Below are 17,303 nucleotides of genomic sequence, written 5' to 3' on the forward strand. Positions count from 1 at the left end.
CCTGAAGGTCGCGAATTCAAACGGAGCCATCCAAGCCTATGTTGTTTCTCAATGAGAAAACTGGTGTTTTATGTGCTGTTACTGCAAATGAAAGGAAATCATGTAGTCGATTTATTTCGCAATCCCCGAAACCCATCATGAAAGAAATTCCTTCATTACACTATATGGCATGACGCATTCGGTAAGATGGACCATGGCTCTATGCCGTACTGTAATTAATCGGAGAGTATCACACCACATCACGCCATAAATTAGATCTCAGCTTTATGGTAACATGTTTTCCTAAGTAATTAACTTCCACTTTGACATTATCTCTGACGCCATATGCTCCGCATTCCGAAATCCACCTTGACTCGACCTCTTGCGTAGAGCAATGAACTCAACATGACCGGAAACTTGTTGGTGATAGAAAAGCTCGCTTTGTTTTTAAAGAGAATGTCACCCTTATGTAGTTTTCATCAGTTCTCGATCTCGCTACTTTTTTAATGTTGACAAAACACCTATTTTCTTAGAAAAAAACTTTAATTCGCAGTATCATCGTAGATTTCAATGCAAAAATCACACTGAGGCAGAATTCACTACTAAATTAGAAAACACATGTAAAACATGGCATACAGCAACGCAAGTGCGACAAGTCATCATTATTATCTTCTTCCCGACTATACTGTGCCTTTCCTGTACGCCTTGCATTAAGCAGGTCCAATGCTGTTTGCATCCATTTTACCTCTTGTAAACTTCTTAACTACAATCGTCAACCTAATTTTGTGCAGCCACCCGATACGCTTTGCTCCGCTTCGGTCCAGTTGATTACCTTTACTGATTAATCATCGATTATTTTCTCTTCGCATCAAATATCCGGCCCATTAATATTTCGTCTTCATTTAGACTAGAGGGGGAAAACACTCCGTTGTTTTATCTTTCGGTTTATATTTGAGAGTAGATTACCTTCTATCCTGCCCCTTGAGTCTGTCACCACTGGAACTTACTCTCCTTCTGATAAGTAAAACTTCGAAACCTTTGCTATAACTCTGCGAGGAACTGAAAATAAATATCAAAAAGATACCACCTCACTTACATTTTGTACCCTATGCATTCACTGCACGATAAGGAGGATTATTATTCGCATTGTAATAGCGGTGCTTTCGTGGTGGTGGTCCTGTGGTGCAAGAATGCGCAGCGCTGCTTGCTGCAGCTGAAATCCCGAGACGAGGAACTGCAAAAGAAAGGAGCTCTAACCTGCAAGTCGACTTCCACAGTGGCATCAGGTCTAACGGGCTTGCCTTGTTTTTCCTCCGCATTCTCTGACTTCGCGGACGACGTAGAGGTGATGGATGTTCTACGCCCCTGCTTGTCCAACTTCAGAGTTGAGGAAGATTTCTGGGACGAAACAGAGATGTTCGATTTTGTGTGCCCCGGCATGTCCACCGTCGATGTTGACATCGACTTCCCGGACGATGCAGAAATGCTGGACATTCTGCGTTTCAGCTGGTCGAACTTGGCAGCCGAGGTCGACTTTGGGGACGGAGCGGAGATGGTGGGTTTTCGGCGCCCCGGCATGTCCAAACTCGGAGCTGACGTCGACTTCGCGGCGGGCGCAGAAATGCTGGATAATTTGTGCACCGGGTTGTCCAACTTCACAGTTGAGTCCGACTTCGCGGAAGAAGCAGGAGCACCTGACGCCTCCCTCTTGAGTTTGTCCACTGTACCTGTTGAGGCAGCCTTTGCAGAGGACGGGGAGGAGCTAGACGTTTTGGACTTAGTCGTGTCGGAGGATGTCGACTTCTTCGATGAGACCGAAGCGAGGGATGTCCTGCGTCCGGGAGCCTCCGCGCTTCCTGTGGAAAGCGTCTTCGCTTTCGGCAAAGGCACATTGCCTTTCTTCGGGTTCGGCATGTCGAAGGTGTTTGCGTCGCTGCAGGTGCGTGCTCTAAAACGAAGGCGAAAGGGCGCAGAAGCGAGCGTTGCGACCGATAAAAGATCGATCTTCTTCTTTCTCACCTCGAAAGCAGCGCGTGTAATGGCACGCACGCAGCAAACCACCAGCTGTTTTGACTATAATAATAAAATACACCTATGGATATAAAAGGAATAGCGATGCTGATGTTTACAAAATGCTGATAAAATTTTCAAATCTGTTTCTTGTCACTGCTTGATTTCGTGATGGAAACGGAAGGGCATCTGAACAGGCAGCGATAGTTACCGTGATCCCTACGAAACGTCATTTTCATCAAGTGATAGTCTATCACTATCTTCACCAGGATGATCATCCGGACTACACACACTGAATGTGACGAAGTGCATCCTCCCATTCTATTATTTTAGGGTATCCAAAGTTAATAGTAACTTTGCAACTAATACTGTTTCATTCGCTTTTTTTGTTTCTTATATCCTGCTATTATCAATAGTAAAAATTGGTTTTGATTTCGATATCTGGTTTTTAGCGTCGAAACTACAGCTCTATAGGCACTTTGCTGCAATTGGAATGTTTGCTTCTGTGGGGAGAAGAGGAAAGCCAGGTAGCATCCCCACACCGCTAATACCGAAGTTGCGCTTCTGTGCTTGTGAACATCGTCATCATTTACGTGGCGTCCGCCTGGCTAGCGGCAGGCCACGGCGCCAACCTGTGGAGCCGCTCATCATGCGTGCTATTGAATATAATGTTATTCATACCTAACGCTGAGCCTTTTCATCGCATCCGTAAAGGCACACGCCTTATAAGTTTTGATAGCCGAAGGCCAGTCTCTCTGTACAGCACGGTTGTCACACCCTGATCTCCACAAAAACAAGCCAAATCTAAGTGAAGTAAATATTTGCCTGCCAGTAAGTGTTTTGGCTGCCCTTGCATATATTACTAACATAGTCTATGTTCGCATGAGTACGAGTAACTGGAGTCGCAATTTAAAAGAAATGACTTGGATTATATACCTGAGCGATTGGGTCGTCGCTGCATATTAAGCCACTAAGGCACTAAGTACAACTGCTATATGGCGTTCTGAAATATATAATAAAGATGTAGAAAGAGTAAGATATACCAAGAGGAAGATGCTCTTACAACTTGGAAGAGCATCCTCCTTCTCATATGACATAAGCAAATGTTCGCAAGAAAGAAAACGTCATTTTCCAACCGCTTAGCTGCATAACCTTTGGTCACTAACGGGAAGTACTTGAGACGTTTTGCAAAGTGTTCGTCCACCGTTAAAGAAATTGTGCACAGCTGGCTTTGACGCGGTAAGAACCTGATTGGTATTTGGCAATCCCGAGAATGTGAAAAACTCCTTCCATGCTGCTCCCTTGGCTGATCGCTTTCTTCTACAGTTTTCAGACTGGATAATGATGGCTGTATGCCGACCAAGCTTCTGCTCTTTCGGGCGACTGGTCGATTCATGAGTGATATCGCACACGAACAGCCAAGGGCGATGAGGTTACGATAAATAAAACTGAATTATTTACGGGACGGGACATCCTGAAGTAATCAGTATACTGCCAGATGTTTATCAACTATTCCTGAGCTATGATTCTTCCTATTTTCAGTGCACCTATATGCAGAGTGCATCATCAGGAAGGCCGGTCTGGACGAGTCTTCAGCTGGAGTAAAGATTGCTGGAAAACGTATCAACAACCTTAGATATGCGGATGATACCACTTTAATGGCAGAAAGTGAAGTGGATCTCAAGAGACTTCTGATGCGCGTACAAGAAGAGAGTGAGAAGTTTGGGCTTAAACTGAACACTAAAAAGACAAAGATCATGGTGTCTTGGCCTATCAAGTCCTGGAGCATCAATGGACAAGAAGCGGAAGCTGTAACAAATTTTCTCTTCTTGGGCTCCAAGATTACCTCGGAAGGCGATTGCAGCCATGAAATTAGGAGACGCCTGCTTCTGGGAAAGAGAGCAATGGTTAGCCTTGACCGCCTAGTAAAGAGCAGAGACATTAGTCTGCCAACCAAGATCCGTATAACTCGGGCTATGGTCTTTACAGTTGTGATGTATGGATGCGAGAGTTGGACTGTGAAAAAGGCTGACCGCCGAAGAATTGACGCGTTTGAATTGTGGTGCTGGCGAAGACTCTTGAGAGTTCCTTGAACTGCCACAAGATCAAATCAGTCGATATTGCGGACCATAAACCCTGTCTGCTCATTGGAGAGTCAAATTCTAAAGTTAAAGCTCAGCTACTTTGGTCATCTGATGAGGAGAGGAGTCGCTGGAGAAAGATTTGATATTGGGAAATTTTGAGGGTCGCCGGAGAAGGGGTAGGCAGCGAACGCGATGGTTAGATGGCATCCTCGAGGCACTGCAGATGAAGTTATACGATGTTAGGAAGATAGTGAGAGACCGCAAAGTGTGGCGTGACATGGTCCATAGGGTCAAGAAGAGTCGGACACTACTGAACGACTGAACTGAACTGATTTTCAGTGCACTGCCTGACAATATGTTATAACGTCGATTGGTTTTGGAACTAGCAGCGCCGCCAACAAATCTCCATCGCTTGCCGCTGTTGTTTACAAAACCACGCACAGTATATTCGTTAGTAAGTAATTCGGACGACTTATTTCAATGATATATGCTCTTTTATGCTTTTATTTCTACTGAGAGGGTGGTGGGGGGGGGGGGGTATTAATGAATTGTATTTAAATTTAGCTTGTATGACCTCCAACTCAGCCCCTTGTTTTTATGGCTGGATTTAGAAAGTCATCGATAAAAAACAAAGCGAACAAAGGATGGCCCATGTGATCGCCCAGTTTTGTTGGAGTCAGAACAGCAAACAAGAATGGTCAAACAGGAGTTATTGTCTAGTCTCTAGCAGCACCCATCGTACGACCTTCTAGGCTGTCTGGCACAACAGACTCCGGCTTTAGTTGCCAGCATATCTAATCTGCTTTAACCACGTGCAATATGGGACTAGCCGTCCCACTGAGGGTTTAAAGTGCCGAAAATTGTACATTCATCTATGGCTGTGTCCTATTTAATACCTTTATTGCTTTCGTAGCTGCAAACACATAATTGCCGACATGAAATGCTACTTTTATTCTATGTTGCGTTTTACGTATTGGAAACAATTTAAAGCATTTGCGCAAAAATGCACCACTGGGTGACAGTTGGTGGTGGAGAATATGCAGAGGTAGTAAATATGTACAGGTCGTGGCAATCTGCTTTTATTTATTGCATTATTGGGAATTAGTGCTGCTGGTTCATCACTTTGGTCATTCTGCTAATTGCGAAACGAGGAACAAGTTCGCGCAGGGTGCGCTAGTATTAATATATGCGGTTTATCTCCATTTGTTTATTATGTCCTCTTTTCACCGTTTTCACACTACCTACTTTTGCTGTTACTGGAAACTCGCAAGCTCATGTAAAATTCTGGTGAGCGGGAACCTCGGTGAACCGTGCATTGCGCCACCGCTAATGTCTTTAGCATTCTATCTAAGCTCAAATTCAGGTTGCTATTGCGTTTATAACATCAATAATACAGTTATACCGTGTGGCGGCTTACCGAGAAATTGGAGTTCAAGGAAGGAGAGAGGGAGACGCGCAGACTCATCTGGGATCTGAGGCACTTGCGACTATCTTTCAATCGTCAAGGCTTTACCTGTATAAAACCATTCATCAGTATTATCAGAAGCTATTCATTCGAAAATTTCACTTGCTATTCTATTTATGCAGGTTTACATATTACATGCAGGTAATAAATCTAAATACCCTTAAAATAAATGTAAAATTGATTTATTTATTCCTACTGCAGAGTATTAATTGGGCTCTGGAAGGAGGGGTGACACAACCAAAATATTGAACAGTATAAAGGGACTATGCAGTAAATGGGGCGTAAATTGAGGACACTATTACAAGTCTGGTCCTAATTAATGAAGCCTTTATTAGAATAAAGGGATGTCTATCGGGCGCTGTTTTGACAATTAGGGAGTTAGGAGGGATGAGAGTGTGAGCCTAACTTCATGCTTTTCACTGTTCTTCAAGCTGTTTCTTGTTGCTTGCCGTGCTTCCGATCTGCGCGCTCTACGTCTATCTCTCTAACACTACTCGAAGAATATAGATAGATGTATTTATTGAAAGGAAAAGGCAGAGAGGTTGGCCGGGATAATTCAAATCTGGCCTACTACTCTGCACTGGGGAAGGGGAAGGAGAGAAGAAAGAAGGTCATGGTGGGTGACGATGTGGGAGAATGCATATGAAATACATATACAGTCACAGTAGCTTGTTTTACAAGCGCGAATCAACTCCGCTGGCGCACAAAAAACGGCAAAGAGCACGTACTGCCTGGACACCCTTCCCCTTGTCCTGCCAAACGCCCAGCAGCAGTTCTTCCGACAGAGGCCTCTTGTCTAAACGCTTCAAGGAAGCCGCTAGCACACTTCTTTCGCACGAATACGCTGGGCACACCAATAATATATGGTCCACAGAAGCCGCTCTCGCTGCTATAGGTAGCAATAGAATACTATATTGCGGGGCTTTATAGAACCTGTGCTAGAGTGGGCATACGGTCGTGTGGAATATGCGTAATTTTGTTTTATTTAAGTCTGCTGCACACTATATTTCTGACAGTGGGAGCATATGTTGTGTTTAAGTATTTCGTATCTGCCGAGAAATCACTCGTCATGTACGTGCGTTGTGTAGGCGGCGTTTGTTATTACTTTGTTGAGAAATATCTCTTGTGGTCGAGTGAGCCATTTCGTGTTGTCATACATGGGCTTATGTGTTGCTTTATACAGTGTTCTACAACTTTATCGAACCCCCGTTTGAAACATTCTCCCGCCTCAACCGCCGGCTCAATTGCGCTGAAACTGCGCAAAAGCTTGCGAGTTGTTGTCCCCTTCTTTACTATGTACGTCTGACCATCGTGCTTACTTGGTTTGGCCGCGCATGATGAGAAACCAGAACAGGCTGCGACAAGACTGAGGAGCAAAAAACGCAAGCGCAGTTTTTCTAGCAAAATGCAGCTGTGGCGTCTTCTGGCGTCGCTGGAAGAAAGCTCTGCGGTTCAAAAGCGTCGAGGCAAGCATGGCACACTCTTGTAATGGTGCGAGGTGGCGCCACTGCTGCCCTTCGGCGGAAAATTTACATTTGCGTCATTTGCTCCTCAGTCTCGTCGCCGGCTGTTCTGGTTTCTCATCATGCGAGGCCAAACTAAGTAAGCACCATGGTCAAACTTATCTCTAAAGAAGGGAACAACAACGCGCAAGCTTTCTGCCCAGTTTCAGTGCAAATGAGACTCCGGTTGAGGCGGGAACATTTTTCAAACGAGGGTTCGATAAAATTGCAGAACACTGTATAACCTAAGCCTGCTATCGTCTTTTATTTTTTTACTTACATAGGGCATCATCGCTCTGCCAGGGGAGCAAAAAGGACAAAATTCAAGAACACAAGACAAGTCAAGGCTCCCTTGATATGCAGATATTGCTTTTGGGAAATTAATGTAAAAGTGATTCTAGCAGTTTCTTTTATTTTTACCCTTTATTCCTCTTAGTGCAAATGCCATTTATACTTTAGCAGCCCTCATTCTTTTTCACAAGTTTGTAACGACATGCCTCTTAATGCGTAAATACGTTTTAACTAATACGATCCCTCCTGTAATATTGTTCTTGCATATGTAGTAAGAATCACGACTTGACATCTTCTCGCCAATTTAGTAAGAGAACAGCTAAGAGTGTAATCCAACGTGTTAGATATTTGTTACACTACATCTATGACATCAGTTCACTGCGTGCGATTTTTTTTTTGTTGTTGGTGTGGTGTGAACGCCTTGTGGTGCTTTAAATTGGGTAGAGGCTCTAAAAGTCCCCACATCATTAAAACGTCATGATACCATTCAGTTATATTTGGAAGCTGCCGTTAGTTTTTAATTACGAGGAATCTACAGTTCGTATGAAAGCGCATTTATAACTTCCTGAAATGTTTTTTTATTTTTTTCCCGTCAGCCCCTCTCACAGGGATCTAATGGAATATTTCCAATCAATAATGAAACGGTTCGCCGAACCTCCAAAAAAACTTCAGTAGACAGGACGAAATAGCTTGAATGAAAATAAATGCTAGGGGCTTCTTAAAGCTAACAAGGTTCCAGGCATAGAATAACTCTCAGAATAATTCTAAAACCAACACACTCACCGAATGCGGAGAAGCCTCTGACAACATTCACATGATATGAAATTGCATACTTTTAGAGCAATATAAGTCCCAATACTCAGCCAAACAAAGCGGTAGGTGGAACAGGCTACACGATTCTCTCTGAGGCACGCGAGATGCTCACTAGGGTCCAGACAGCAGTTTAATTTGTTCAAATCCTGAACCAAGGAAAACCACCTACGCAATACTCTGAACCAATTGCACTTTACTCTACTTCCGATATCATTCCCTATTGAAGAATCCTGCCTCAATTTGTTACCGAATTATTTTACTGTTTTTATCGGCATGAAACCAGATGGAGCTCCGATTCCTGATTTTTTTTGTGTGTCGGTGACCCTCGTTTCCTGAGAAAATAGCGGCTCCGGGCTGGAAAAACAGTCAGAGCTATAAAAATAGGACTGCATTTTCAAAATAAAAAGGGGAAAAGAATAAAATTTCAACGAAAATCAAAGGTTAGAAATTCAATCCTCCCGCACCAGACCGATGTCTACTGACCATTCCTTCACTGCCGCTTTTTATTGCATGTCTTGGACGCAATAGAATAGGACCTGCGTTTCCACGTTTTCCCCAGTATTGGCGATGCCATCCCCCAGGGTAATAAATGAGGGCACCGCTACTTCTATGAGCTATCATTATTGGCACTACCAGCACATGACGCTTTCAACGATGGCCCTAGTAATCTTCTGTTTTCCCCATATTGGCGGTTGCACTCCGACTGCCTACGAATGCCTTAATTCCGCACTGTTTCCCCTATATTGACACTGCCAATTCATACAATTCCAACCATGGGCCTGGCTGTGCAATCTCCTCATATGGCAATGCCACGTCATGACAGGTCCCTTGATGGCCGCAGCTAATGAACCTGACCCCAATATTGGCTATGCCACTCTTACAAAGAAGCTGTAATGGACCTTGAATTGTCACTGATCCTTCACATTATCTTCAGTTACGAGGGTATAAGTTCATAATCCTGTTTGATATCGAATTTTAGGTCGAAGCGCATATAGCTGAGGAGCCATAGAAGCTTTTGGCGTCTGGAATTATGGGCGACTGAGGAATAAAATACATAAAAATAAAGCAACGAAATTTTGAAACTAATTACTAGATGGTTTCTGAAAATATTTCACGAATTCAAATTTAACAGCCACATGCGTGCGCGACCCTCAGGAAATGAGTCAAGAATGGCTTAGCGAGGCGTCTAACCAAGTCGGGCATCCTCTGTCAGAACGGTGCCAGGTACCGCATTTCTAATTGTCCTTTGCCGGATGTCTGATCACAAACATGCGAATATTTATAAAAGAATGTAGCGTTTACCAGTGACATTGGTATGGTTTTCTGGTGCCGGTATCTCGAAGGCATCACAAAAGACCTTCACTTAGTAAATGGCGTCCACACCGCTGAAGCATCATGTCTAATACATCCAAACTTACCACACTTAATAATATATACCAGTAGATTGACTCAACTGTATCGCATGCAGCTTTATTAGGCAGAAAGAGCCGAACAATCACATCGGAATCACACGAGGCGCACGTGATATGCGGCCGGCTTCATGAATGCAGGCAGCCTTGTGGCAAGATTCCACTCTCAGCTTACCTTGAGCCATGTGACAGCGCATAATCCATCCTTGCTTTCTGGGACGAGCTGTTTTCATCTTGCCAGCCGTTTTCTATTTTGTAAATTCTTGTTTGCTGTGTTTATTATGCCTTTGCAATATCTTATATATTTACCGGTGCATTTATGGCAGCTTTTTTGACCTGTTTTAGCCTTAATACGGTCAGTTTATTAACCAAGTGTAAGACAGTTTGCAGTTGCAATTTGATTCCTTTTGGTACATTTTGTTTCTTTAATGAAGCTGCCATTCAAATGCGTTCGAATCGCTGGCTTGATTGAACAGCGCTTCGCGCCTTCCGAGCTAGCCTATCCGCGTATATGTGCTGTGCCAACATTTTTCTGCGAAACAGTACAGAGATACTTCATTTATAAAGAAATAAATAGAATAACGATTGATGCTAGTTACCTTTTTGGTATCCTATTTTGCAGAAAGCATGCATTCTATGCAAAGTGTGCTTAATATATAGCTTAATGTGTTTTGTTGTTTGGGTCTAGCATTTATACTCCTACAAGCTAACAGGAGCTCATTTTTGAAAAACATATGACTGCGCTGCTCGTTTTTCACTGGAGAGTATTATTATTTATTACTGAGATAAATATTTCATTTAGGCCAATACAAAATAAGCATTGTTTTACGCACATTAGCTTGGATAAAGGGACAGCGAATAAACGGTAAGAAATAGGGTAGTGAAATGAAAAAAATAATGTTAAAACCTTTACGTTAGCATGGCGCCAACTCGAGCTCGCCACTGCAGTTGCGCTCGCACGTTTTATCCAAAGTTACGCATTTGTGCACGGAGATTTCATCAGAAGAGCCTGTTTACATGGACCCGACAGCGGAGGGTCGAGTTCGGAAGTTGAGTGGACTCGACCCTGCCCGGTTTACATGAACCCGACCCGATGGACGCGGAACCGGCTCTGGACAAGCGGCGATTATGGCGGCACCTCGCATCGAAGCGAAGAACTAGCTGACGGCATCCGATTCCAGTCCGCCCCCCTTTCCCGCGCATCTCTAGCGTTTTCCTTACTGTTCTGTCAAATTGCGTGAATCGCCTGATCATTGGTCATCCCCAAACGTGACATTATGGCCAGATGTGACGTCACGATGACGTCAGTTCCGATTATTATACATTATAGGATATGAAGACATGATCGTCACGTTCAGTAATGGCCGACGACATCACCACGTGATGATATCATCGGCTGGATCAGACGCCCGACGAGATCAGCTTCGTATATGTGTAAATCGCCTGGTGACGTCATCATTCGTCACCGTGTGCTGTCATGATGATGATACTTTCGGTCGCGTAATTGCATCACAGTCTGTCATGATTGCTGATGTCGATATTATAATCACTTTTATATTCATCACCACTAAATGTCGCTATCACTAATTACCACAATCTAATCAGTAACCATCTTCGACGAACTGAAGTTCTTCACTTACACCTTAAAAACTAAACACAACCTCGCGCGATCTCGCTGTATCCCGAGGAATCTCCGGAAAAGATGTGAACCAATTCAAGGACGTACGCACGCACGGATGGGCACTCATGATCCTATAACAGCTTTCGCCTTGAAAGCAACGAAATGCTACCAGTGGGATACAATCTCATGTGCTCCGAATATCGAGTCCAATACCCAATACTCTACTTCTAAACTACGGCCAAGGCTATTCATCTTCTACAATATTGGGTGCTATGTTACTTTCCAAAATATCCCTGCAATACTCACCAGGGCCACCCTCTTCCGTTACATCTCAGTAATATTATGTTCCAGGTGACAGGCTGTAACAAAGCAGTTCCAATCTTCGGATATGCACGAGAGTTGCGCCAGTGAACTCTCTCAAGGATAGGACCAGCAATCTCTAAGAAAGTAGATCATTCAACAGCCTTTGCTGTAGAGGAGTATTAAAACAGCGGACCTGAAATGTTTAGGTAGTTGGTTCTCATTCCTCCGGCGGTATGCGTCTTTTCTAAAACATTCAAATCAGCTATTTCTACGATTACGTTATTCTTTCTAGGTTACCACAGAAAATATTCTCCTATTCTTAGTTGGGCTGAGTGTCAATGGCGTTTGGATATCTTTTTATGTATGTCATAGCAAGCCCCTCATTTACCTTATCTTCTAGACACACTGTTATATATCTTAGTTCCACATTGATAACTTTGGTGCCCTGCATTTATTGCTGTTTCCTCTGACTAATTAAGTTGGGAAGCACGTCGTTATTGTAGTGGCAGAAAAAAGCCGATGACGCCTGTTACATTCGCTCGTACACAACTTGAATTTGATTCGGCCATTTGGTCTCCCTATCATAACAACATGATCACCGCAATAGAATCCATCCAAAATAGGGCAGCATGATTCTTATCTCGAAACTATAGCTACCATTCAAGTATCACTGTGATTAAAAGTAACCTTGCGTTAGAATCCTTAGGCACACGCCTCGACATCGCTCTCATAACACTATTTCACAAGTATGTATACCCAAATTGATCAAGTGCGCTTCACCTCGATGTTCCTTCCCGCACGTCCAAAAGATTGCACAATCACCTCAGTTTTAAAAGTATATATAGTGACACATTAGCCTTCAACTCATCAGCAGTTCCATCAGCCATCAGATTATGGAATAACCTGCCAGACATTATCGCTTCTCTTTCTAATCTAGAAGCGTTCCATAGCCAACTCATCACATTATAACATTGAAGCCTTCATTTAGCCTTATTTGTCTTATATAGTATACATTTTTATTAAATTTGTTGCAGCTGTTAAATGCCTTGATGGGCTTTATTTACCTGTGTTTGCCTATGCACCCTTTCAGTGTTTTTTCCTCCTTACCTTTTTTTTAAAGCGCTATACGGGGCACTGTTTGCCGCTTGCTTTTTATTCTACTTAATCTGTGTGTGTACCGCTCTGCTCTAATCTGTGCCGCGTATTTCTTTTTCTTAGTGATATATTTATTTCCGCATCGTTTCATATGCTCTTCTGTACTATTTTGTTTGTTCTTATTTTAATTACCCTGATTTCTATTTTTGCCTGTTGCCTTACATTTTATGTATATATAGCACTATAGATTTTTCTGTACCCCTTGTACAATGCCTATTGGGCCTGTAAGGTATTTCAAATATATATATATACTCACTCACGCTACCCTCACAGGTATGCGACGATGATGAGGAATGAACCTCTTTTCGGTTCTAATCCTGTCTTTAAGCCAAAAATATATGCATGGGCAGTATCGAAGGTACGCGTCTTTAATAGAACCCTATGATATATTTTGTGTATTAGCGTTAGGTATCGCTCCAAAAGAATAATCATTTGGAGTATCGAACGCGCAAAACTACAATATTGTTGCATCGGGGTTTTAACGATGCTCGACAAACATAAGAATGTAGCTCATTTCAATTAAGCTGCTGTGTGCCGCTTGGAAAAAAAAAAGATGGCATAGGGTTTGTAGCATACGATGACAATGCTGTTTCCCAGTCAAATATTGTTTCTATATTTTTTTTGCATAGAGGTAACGCATATCCAGTGCTTCTTCACATAGGTCTCTGACAGAAAAGCTAAGAGCAGTAAGGTCTAGGGGCATGCTGACGACTCTGCATAGAAGGGCACTATAACCGCTATTAGAAATTGGCCTAAAACTATTGGATAGCAGTTGGGAGCAGAAACTTCTGGATAAGCTTTTTCGGAGCTCCCTGTTAACAGAAGTGGAAGCCCTGGTGAACTCTAGACTGATCACCTACATCAAGTCAGACTTCGGGTAGCCATGGGCTTGTCGTCATCCGAACTACTTCTGGGCCTGCCGGCTCACTACAATACCGCAGGATGCTCAAGTCGAAGTAACAGCGACCAAGCGGATGCAGTGCGCAGATATAGGTACTGGAAACGCCTTGTCAAATATTTTTAGAAAAGATGGATGAAGGAGTATGTACTGAAGCTTCGTTCCGCGCACCACGTAATGAAAAGGCCCGCCACTGAACTCAACGTTGGTGACGTAGTACTTGTTTATTCTGAAAACGGCCCACGGCAGTTGTGGAAACTGGCGCGAGTCATCGAAGTTTTCAAAAGTGCCGATGGTCACATCGGCTCCTGTAATGTGAAGTTCGGCGACGGATTGTCCCTAGACAAGAAATACAGAAGTTTGTGCCCTTGGAGATCAACACCCGTCTTTTCGTGGCTGGAAGAGTGTTAAATCTTTAACGCTGCTCTTCCTACCGAGCCAGAGAGGTGGAAGAAGGTACCGAGCTAGTGAAGAGGAAGAAGAGGAGAACGAAGTGCGGAGCTCGTGAACGAGGACTTGGTTGAGTCGCCATGTTGAGAAAGACTGCAATTAATGCGTTCGCTTTCTCAAGATCGCGACTAAACCACGTCCTCGCTCACGAGTTCCACGCTTTGTTCTCTTCTTCCTCCTCGCTGGCTCTTTAAGAAGAGCAGGGTTAAAGACTTAACCCTCTTCGCTACTCGATGAAACCCATTTGGCCTCAAGGTAAATAACAAATACTTTGCAAAATTATTCCTAGTTGGTTAAGTAATCTAGCGGAATGTAAAAATGCTCTGAGGAGCGCAAAATGATAGCAAATGTTTTGCCGTTGGGTTCACCAAGCTTGGCTGAACTGTTTTTTTTAATCCGAGGTTCACGTTATCTGAACACCCTTAGCAGAACATACAGTAGGGCAAGTTAGTATAGGATCATTATTGAAAAAAACAGCATAAAAGGCTAGGGACTATAAGAAATGTAGACAGGATGAGCGCTGAGCACACATCTGAGGTTCTATTGTTAAACACGGGAAATAATAGGCGCGATACATAACGAGAAAATCCTAAGTGCATACAAAGCTGAGCGTGCTTCTTTGCGGTTTCTGAACTTCGCACACAATATATATATATATATATATATATATATATATATATATATATATATATATAAAGCGTATTATGTACTTTGTACAATAGTTGTGTATATTTCGTCAACAAACGGCAGTAGCGCAGACATTGGTACATACAAGATTTGCGCTTTAACTAGAAATAGAAACACTAGGCGAATAATTCATGCGTATTAGTGAAATGAAATGAGCGGTCAGTCACAAGTCATCTAGGTGCTAAAAATATGCGGAGGAGAAAAAAGCGCATTTGTTGGGGGGATTCATTGGCAGGCCTCTGGCACAGTGATATGCTGCGGCAAACGGCGGAAAGTTCTTGAGCGGGACGTTGCAACTGTCGACACCGGTTTGCCGTCGTTTTGAGCAGATCGTGTAGCAGTACGCCAAAAAGAAAATCTGATCGTCCGTGAAATCCTCCAGGTGAATCACCTTGAAGTCACGAATGCGGCGGTAGTCGCGTGCTACAGCGGCCTTGTACCCATGGAACGCTAATTCTAAGCCGGGGATGACCGGGAACAAACGAAGCGGCCGTGACCCAGAGAGAGGAGTCACGTTGCAGCGGGATTTCTCGGCGTGCACGGTAGACGCAGTGGACCCGAGCCAAAAGCGCGTCTTCCCCGTTTCGTCCACCGTTACGCCAACATCGTCAAAGGCTTTGACCATTTGACGAGCCGCGAAAGACCCCAAGCCACCGTACCTAATTGCCAGTGTGGCGTTGTTGTAAAACACTGGTGCTTCGAGGTTTCCGAAGGCAAGTTTCATGATGTTAGGTAAATACAGGTACAACTCGCGTCCAAACCTAGGGAACATTCGGAAGCTGTAGATGTCCTCAAAATGTTCGTGGGTACGGAGTTCGCGATACACTCTCGACGCGTTCAGGAAGTTCACCATGAACGTTTTGTCAGTCATGTCGGGGAAAACACTGTAGAGTTGGTCCATCTGGTCTTTGTTGAAGAATTTGCTGCCGGGAAGAATTTCTCGTATCATTTTATCGAGCTTTGTAAAGGCACTCCGTTTGCTGTTTTCGTCCATCCAGGAGAGGTTGTTCACGAGGCTCTTGGCATGCTCGTTGACCCTGTGCAAAAAGCTGTAGACGTGCAAGCGGTCTGCTGACCTTCCGAATCGGTCATTCATTGTCCTCCAGAGGCTGAGAAGTCCGAAGCGTGACTCGACGTATGTCACGCAACCGTGGCTCACTAGCTGCGTGAAGCCATCGGACAAGCCTCGAAATCTGATCGACGGTTCCCCTGTCACTGCCCAGAGGTGAGTCTGAATGAACATCCATGACAGCCCAATAATGAGCCTGTGGTGGGTAAGGCTCAAGAGCAACTTTTGTAGGCTATCGAGTATTTTAACATCTTCGATAATGACGATGCTGTCAGCCGTCCAGTGAAATTGTCGATCGTGCTTTGCAAGCAAACTGAGCCAGAGGCTCCCGGGGAGGTCTCTCGCCTTCACGCCTATGGTATTCAGGCTGAGCCACTCCTGAACGGGTGTATCGTAAAGAAATCCGAGTTTTGCATCCATTATAGCGGTTTCCAAGCTCAGAAGCTCCGCTGCCGAGATGTCATTCAGTGCGTTTCTAGCGCCAAGGGCTGCCAAGTGTTGCTCAACGTAATACTGGTAGTTCTCACGTAACCCCTGAAACCTCAGAGTCAGCTCCCAGCCAGTATCAAGCTGACTTCGAGATATGAGTAGCGCAGACGAGTTGCGCATACGAACTGTGCTTAGGTCGAAAAGAAAATTCATGTCCCAGTTGACTGCAAGATTCAACATGACATCCAGCGGGTGAATGTTTTCATTTTTGTGATCTGGCCAAAAGAGACCCACTGAACGCCGTAGTTCATAGAAGGCCTTGAGGTTCTCATCTTTGTGTTCATTAGCTCGGATGCAACTTTGATATAACTGCGTTGCTTTACTTTGTTGAGTCCTATCGGCTTCGATCTCTTTCAATGCGAGCGCGACTGCGGCTGTCCTCATACGGCCTTCCGTGGGCCAGTGACGTAAGGGATCATCCCACGCCCCGCAAACATAGCTGTGGAAGTCTACGCACGGGTCGGCAGCGCGGTTGATGGCTGAGCTCATCTCCTTGCCGAAGTTGAAGCAGTCTACTGTTAAGCACACCTCCACATCCTTGCCGGGAGGCTTCGTGGAAAATATATACAACACAACTACCCCACCAAGGACAGATAACAAGATGGCGGCGGCGATGAGGAGCGTCCTCACTCTCCAGCGTTTTCTTGCTTCGGCCGACAATACTGTCATCACTTTGGTGTACTGGAAAGTAAAACAAGCCGATGAGTGCGCCTGATAACTTATCCGTTTGAAAATTTGATCCCACCCACTTTATTTCGGTTAGCTCAACAGGAAACTGATAGGGGTTATGATAGCGGTCAGTCGGTTAGGCATGCTGGTTATACGCGCACTAGAACAGACAAACAGCTCAAAAACTTGAAAACAGACAGAACGAACAGGAGACTGAAGATAAACTAGGCAATATTTACAGTCTGTCTTTTTGTTGTGTAATATTCCTTTCTTTTTTATAGAAACGTATTTTAAATGCATGCACTCATGCACTGCAAAACAGAGCAAGGGCGAGATTACAGCAACGAATCGAGCAACGTCTTACCCCGCTTTTTGAGTCGAAGCTCTTGAGAGTCGTCGGCCCTTTTGT

General features: G+C 44.0%; 1 protein-coding gene across 1 annotated transcript; it reads right to left on the reverse strand.

The window, feature by feature from the left end:
• Positions 1 to 14,848: 14,848 nt before the first annotated feature.
• Positions 14,849 to 16,894, reverse strand: LOC146176794 (neprilysin-2-like). Its single transcript, XM_084581394.1, has one exon. It carries the CDS (start codon positions 16,892 to 16,894, stop codon positions 14,849 to 14,851), a length of 2,046 nt encoding a protein of 681 aa, XP_084437520.1.
• Between the last annotated feature and the right edge of the window lie 409 nt (positions 16,895 to 17,303).

The sequence above is a fragment of the Amblyomma maculatum genome, chromosome 10, assembly GCF_055883805.1.
Source record: "Amblyomma maculatum isolate TAMU_Amacu chromosome 10, ASM5588380v1, whole genome shotgun sequence".
NCBI lineage: Eukaryota > Metazoa > Arthropoda > Arachnida > Ixodida > Ixodidae > Amblyomma > Amblyomma maculatum.